This window comes from Aquarana catesbeiana, linkage group LG01 (genome assembly GCF_042186555.1).
Source record: "Aquarana catesbeiana isolate 2022-GZ linkage group LG01, ASM4218655v1, whole genome shotgun sequence".
Classification (NCBI taxonomy): Eukaryota; Metazoa; Chordata; class Amphibia; order Anura; family Ranidae; genus Aquarana; species Aquarana catesbeiana.
The window spans coordinates 513,847,167-513,853,166 of NC_133324.1; the positions used below are offsets into that span (position 1 = coordinate 513,847,167).

Genomic DNA, 6,000 nt, shown 5'->3' on the forward strand with positions numbered 1-6,000 from the left:
GCCGCTAGCGGTGCAGTTTTAACCCCCGCTGACCGCTCCTTCACCGCTCCAAAAAAGCGGTTTGCAGGACTTTTTTCACCGTCCTGCCGGCGCACCGCTTCAGTGTGAAAGCCCTCGGGCTTTCACACTGAACAAACAGCGGAGGCTGTTTAGGGGCGGTTTGCAGGCGGTATTTTTAGCGCAATACCGCCTGCAAACCGCCCCAGTGTGAAAGGGGTCTTAGAGACACACAAGGGTGTGCCTTTATATAGAGTACACAGTACACTGATCAAGCACAGTTCACAATTGTGAACTAAACTAAAGCATATATTTGGTTGCCTATACCAGTGGTTCTCAACCTCACTCCTCAAGTACCCCCAACAAGCCATGTTTGCAGGTTTTCCTTTATCTTGCACAGGTGCTTTAAATCAGAGTCAATGGCTTGGTATTTTGGACAGATATTTTATCTAAGAGAAATTCCCAAAACATGGCCTGTTGGGGGTACTGGAGGACTGAGGTTGAGAACCACTGGCCTATACCATATATAGGCAACCGATTAATTAAGAAGAGTTGGAATATTTATATGAATTCAACTAGAACTATAGGCAAAACTTTTTTCTTCAATTTGGATAGAGTAAGGTAGGGTTATTACCCCTGTCAGGTTTTTTTTTCACCATCTGTGTCCCATTGTGGAGATTCCCCTTCACTCCCTGCCTCATAGCCAAACAGGAAGTGAGAGGAAATCCCTGCAAATTAAGGGAATTCTTTGGGACCCCCAGGTCACCAGACTTAGTGTCCCCATTGGAAGATTTCCCCTCTATTACTTTTCCGGGGAGAACCCGAAATTTGGTATTTTCTTTTACTTTCACTTTCAATGACAATGGTAGACAGGACAAATAGATCTCCCTAACAAGGGCACAGACAGCAATAAAAACTGACAGGTGTTCCAATCTAACTCCACTCTATCCAAAACTAAAAAAAAGTTTTGCCATTAGTTATACTTTATCTTGATTATTTTACACAATATCATGTCTGATTATTTATATGAATTGTCAAATATTAAGGCCACTTTCACACTGGGGCATCGGCGGTAAAGCATCGCTATTTTTAGCGGCGCTTTACCATTGTTTTAGCGGCGCTATTCGGACACTAGCGGGGCACTTTTAACCCCCACTAGGGGCCGAAAAAGGGTTAAAAGCATGTGCAAAGCGCCGCTGCCCATTGATTTCAATGAACAGGGGCGCTTTAGGAGTGGTGTGTGCACTGCTCCTACAGCACTGCAAAGATGCGGCTTACAGGACTTTTTTTTTTTTACCGTCCTGCAAGCGCACCGCTCCAGTGTGTAAGCACTCTGGCTTTCACACTGGAGTGAGAGGAGAGGCACTTTACAGGCGCTATTTTTAGCGCTATAGTGCCTGTAAAGCGCCTCAGTGTGAAAGCAGTCTTAAAGTTTTTTTTTTTTTTTTTTTGAGATCTAATTAATTATCTACGTTATACATCACTGTTTTTTTTTTTTTTTTTTTAAGCACTGATTATTAATTGTTCTTTGGGAGGTATGCACGCTTATTTGTTTATTTAATACTTGCGCCATACAATACAGAAATGCAATGTAACAAATATAAGCAAGGTTGTAATGATGACAGCTTCTTTGTAAGGTCCTTCTCTGGGGTCACTTTCGAAGTGTGCATTCAATTCTATTTGGCGTCCTCAGTCGTCATGGCCACCATATTTTCCAAAACTAAACATGGCTGAGGCGTTACCTTGCTGTAGGATGTAATAGCGTTGCCCTCACCAAAGATGGCGTCTGACCGGTTTCATACGAGCCCGGCTATGGCAGACAGGAGACGTGCTGCAGGTAGCTCCCCGGTCCCCCGGCCTCCTCAGCGACAGACCAGCGAGGCCGATTTCCTGGTGCAGGCTGGAGTGCGGACAATGATGAGAGAAGCTGTCCTCAAATTACTGGAAGCCAGGCCGGAGAATCCAATGGCTTTCCTGGCAGATTACTTTGGGAAGCTCGGCCCGGGCCCTGCAGGGGAAGCTGCGGCTGATCACGGCCTGCCGTTACCAGGACAACAGCGCCGGGCCCGTGCACTGTGGTACCTCAAGCTGGCTCATCACTCACAAAGGTGTGTATGGTGACATGCAGTGGGGAGGGAGCTTTTCTATATGTCAGTGATCTAAGTGTAGGAAATACTAGGGAGACAACATGGCCTTATCCGTATTAGAGGCTGTCATTTGCAAAACATGGAATAAATGCAGCCACTTTAATCAAATAAAAAAAAAAAAAAAAAAATGTGCATTTATTCCATTTTTGCATAGCTTTGCAACTCACAGGTTTGTCCCAAGCCCCGAGTCTGTACGAGTTACACTGCTATGGGGATGGGGTGCTGGGACATCCTGCCATGATCTGAGTCCCCCCTGCCACGGGGGCACAAAACACGTTAGTCTGTGGGCAGCCACATGTCAGATTTACTGCTTACCTCCAAATCCATCCAGGTTCACAAAAATGGAAAGGAGTTGGCTATTCCAATCTGATGGATCGTCTGGTGTAAACAGATGCAAGTTATTTATATCCGGTTGCCCATTGATTTAGCCCTGGTTCACTTTGGAGAGATTTGACATGCCAAATCAGTGGCAATTGCCAGCAATGACACGTCCAAATCGGTGCGACACCGATCACTGCCTGTGATTAGCTCAGTGCCGACTTCCTGGCGGGCTCTGCACATGCTGTTTGCGAACACGCCTGAGCTCATCCTTAGTTCACAGATTGTCTGCTATCTAACTGGACAGCACCTGTGCGATGGTGGCTTATATGTACAAAATATTTTACAGCGCACACATACAAGAATGACATTTCCTGCAGGGCTAGTTAAAAACACCTGAACATATTCAAAAAATACGGGGGTTTGGTCACACTATATGGTCATATAGCGCTAAGCCCACTTACTGCGACAAAGTACCCCGAATTAGTGGGTCCTACACTAGTAATAGAATGGAAGATCCTTTGTCTCAACCATGGGAGCTGAACTCCTCTATGTGGGAGAACTGAAGGGGATACATCCTAATCACTGGTGGCCACTAATAAGAGGTAATGAGGAGGGGGAGGGGTGCTCCAGCCCAAAAAAAACCTGGTCAGGGTCTATTCCAATATACAAGTACATATTCGGGGGGAACACCCTACAATGCGTTTAACCCTTTCATGACTAAGCCTATTTTTGAAATTTGGTGTTTACAAGTTAAAATCCATATTTTTTGCTAGAAAATTACTTAGAACCCCCAAACATTATATATATATATATATATATATATATATATATATATATATATATATATATATATATAAATTTTTTTTAGCAGAGAATCTAGAGAATAAAATGGAGATTGTTGCAATATTTTATATCACACGGTATTTGTGCAGCGGTGTTTTAAACGCAAATTTTTGGAAAAGGGACACTTCCATGAATTTTAAAAAATCCAAACAGTAAAGTTACCCCAGTTTTTTTGTATAATGTGAAAGATGATGTTACGCCGAGTAAATAGATACAAAACATGTCACGCTTTATAATTGCACGCACTCGTGGAATGGCGACAAACTATGGTAGCTATGAATTTCCATAGGCGACGCTTTAAATTTTTTTTTTATGGTTACCAGGTTGGAGTTACAGAGGAGGTCTAGTGCTAGAATTATTGCTCTCGCTCTGACGATCGCAGCGATACCTCACGTGTGATTTGAACACCGTTTACATATGCGGGCGCGACTTCCATATGCGTTTTCTTTGCTGCGCGAGCTCGCGGGGACGGGGGCGCTTTAAAATTTTTTTTATTTATTTATTTTTATACTTATAAATTGTGTTTAAAAAAAAATGTTTTTTTTTTTTTACTTTTATTGCTGTCACAAGGAATGTAAACATCCCTTGTGACAGTAATAGGTGGTGACAGGTACTCTTTATGGAGGGATCGGGGGTCTAAAAGACCCCCAATCCCTCCTCTGCACATCAAAGTATTCAGATCGCCGAAAACGGCGATTCTGAATACTGTGTATATTTTTAAATTCGGCGCCATTGGCAGCCGAGTAAACGGGAAGTGACGTCATGTCGTTGCTTCCGCGCCCACAGCCGCCGGAGGCAGCCGATTGGACACCGGGCCTCCCGATCGCACGGTAAGAGCGGCGGGAGGCAGCGGGAGGGGGGGGGGCGTCCCCTCCCGCTCCTCCGGTATAACAGCCGAGCGGCTCTGTTGAGAGATTTTTCTTCATTACCTGACTTCTTGGGGCACGAAGTCAAGAGAAATCTCTCCAACGGAAACACAGACTAGAATAAAAACCTGGTTCCAAGCATTTGAGGTAATGAGGCACCATAGCTAGTCAATTGCATTTGCCTGCACAGTAGTAGCAGAACTCTTATGCCTGATCAAGGTAATTGACTGTGTGCCATTTTTGGCTGCAGGGTTGAGAAGGGGATCGGTGGAGGGCAAACTTGATATGGGTTTTAAAAGAGAAATATGGCCAAAGCTTGTTTAGCCATACTTCTCATGTGGGTCACAGGAATACACTTACTTGTGCTCTCCTGTGACCCCGAAAAAGCCGGCTAAAGCTGTCAGTTGGTTGACATCACGTAGCCGTTCCAGACTCTGAATGTATCCTGACAATAATGCCGGGATCCAACTAGATCCCTTACAGGCAGCTAGCTCGGTCTCTCAGTGCGTTGCTCCCATTCCCACTCCTGCATGGCGCTCCATTGAACCCTGGAGGAGCAGAGCGGAGGGAGGTGACTGACAGTCACCACTCTGCTCAGTGAAGACTGAGAACTGAGCAACCAAAAGTCACATGATCACTCAGGTGATTCTTGTGTTTAGTGCCGGCCGGGAACAGCTTGCAACAGGTAGGTTCGTATGTACTGTATGTTTTGTTTTTATGTTCCCACACTTCTCCTTTTGGGATTTATAAAGAACACCAAAATGACTCATTTTACTAATACAATTTTTTTTTTTTTTTTTTTATGTACAGGACTGCTTTTAACAACAATCTGAGTGTTGCTTATGACTGCCTCAGTGCTGGAGGAAAGAAAAAAAAGCCAGGTTTGAATGGCAAGACTCACACTGACTTACTGACCAAAATTTGTCAAGACGGTGATCTACCTAAAGAGACTTTGTCTGCCCTCCTAAAGAAGATACAGTGCCGAGACTATGAGGCTGTACCATTTGATGTTTTCCGTTATGGGGTAGTGACCTGCTTTGTGTTGATAGAGTTCAGATCCAAAGTGGATACTTTGTTTAATATTCTAGATGAGGATAGCAAGTCGGACCAAAAAGTTTGTCAGACAGTATTGGACACTTTGGAAGAAGCTTTGGTTGCCAGTGACTTATCGGTCCCTGCTAGTTATTTAGAAGCTGGTTCAAAACTAGGACCTGATTGTTTGGCTGTTGCCATGCACCGTGCTCTTTTAGGTAAAACGGGTGTAGCTATGAGCCGCAGTGAATTTTTAAAGGAAGCATGTTCCCTCTTTCTTGATAAAGTCAAACCAATTCATTGAATGCCCACTGATCTGTGTTCTTTATTCTCAATAATATGCTGCTTTCATAATTTCTACATTCCATCTCTACAGCAAATTAGCTGATACATTTCAATTCTCATGTAATACATTAATAAATGTAATGTTGCAGATTGTCTTTTTTTTTATTTTTTTTTGTATTAGCCATGAGAATATTTGGTTTATTTTGAAATTCTCATGTTTAAGGCCAACTCTTATCTATGCTATTGCTGGTTCATACAGCAGTGCTAAAAAGGTTACGCAGTCCAGCCCTTCGTTAGTACCTGCATGAAATCACAATCCCCTCCTGCTTATGTTACGATAGAAGCTCTTTTATTGCAAGAGCTCCTTAAGTTGCCAGAAGAGGGACCGTGATGGCATCTCAGTTTCGCTGAGAATGAGAAGAGAGAACTGCAGTACCAAAGGGCTATATGAGTTTTATTCTTGATATCACATTCAAATTAATGGGTTGCATTATTTGTGGGTAAGGTTC

General features: G+C 43.5%; 1 protein-coding gene across 1 annotated transcript; it reads left to right on the plus strand.

The window, feature by feature from the left end:
• Positions 1–1,734: 1,734 nt before the first annotated feature.
• TPGS1 (tubulin polyglutamylase complex subunit 1) lies at positions 1,735–5,639 on the plus strand. The gene is made up of 2 exons (XM_073594033.1): positions 1,735–2,105; positions 4,985–5,639. Exons 1-2 carry the CDS (start codon positions 1,777–1,779, stop codon positions 5,508–5,510), a joined length of 855 nt encoding a protein of 284 aa, XP_073450134.1. The 5' UTR covers positions 1,735–1,776; the 3' UTR covers positions 5,511–5,639.
• The last annotated feature ends 361 nt before the right edge of the window (positions 5,640–6,000 follow it).

Bases quoted from the DNA above. Each gene is read 5' to 3' on its own strand.
- TPGS1 (XM_073594033.1), top strand. From the start codon at position 1,777: ATGGCGTCTGACCGGTTTCATACGAGCCCGGCTATGGCAGACAGGAGA. The intron at 2,106-4,984 runs GTGTGTATGGTG...TTTTATGTACAG, and splicing joins CTGGCTCATCACTCACAAAG to GACTGCTTTTAACAACAATC.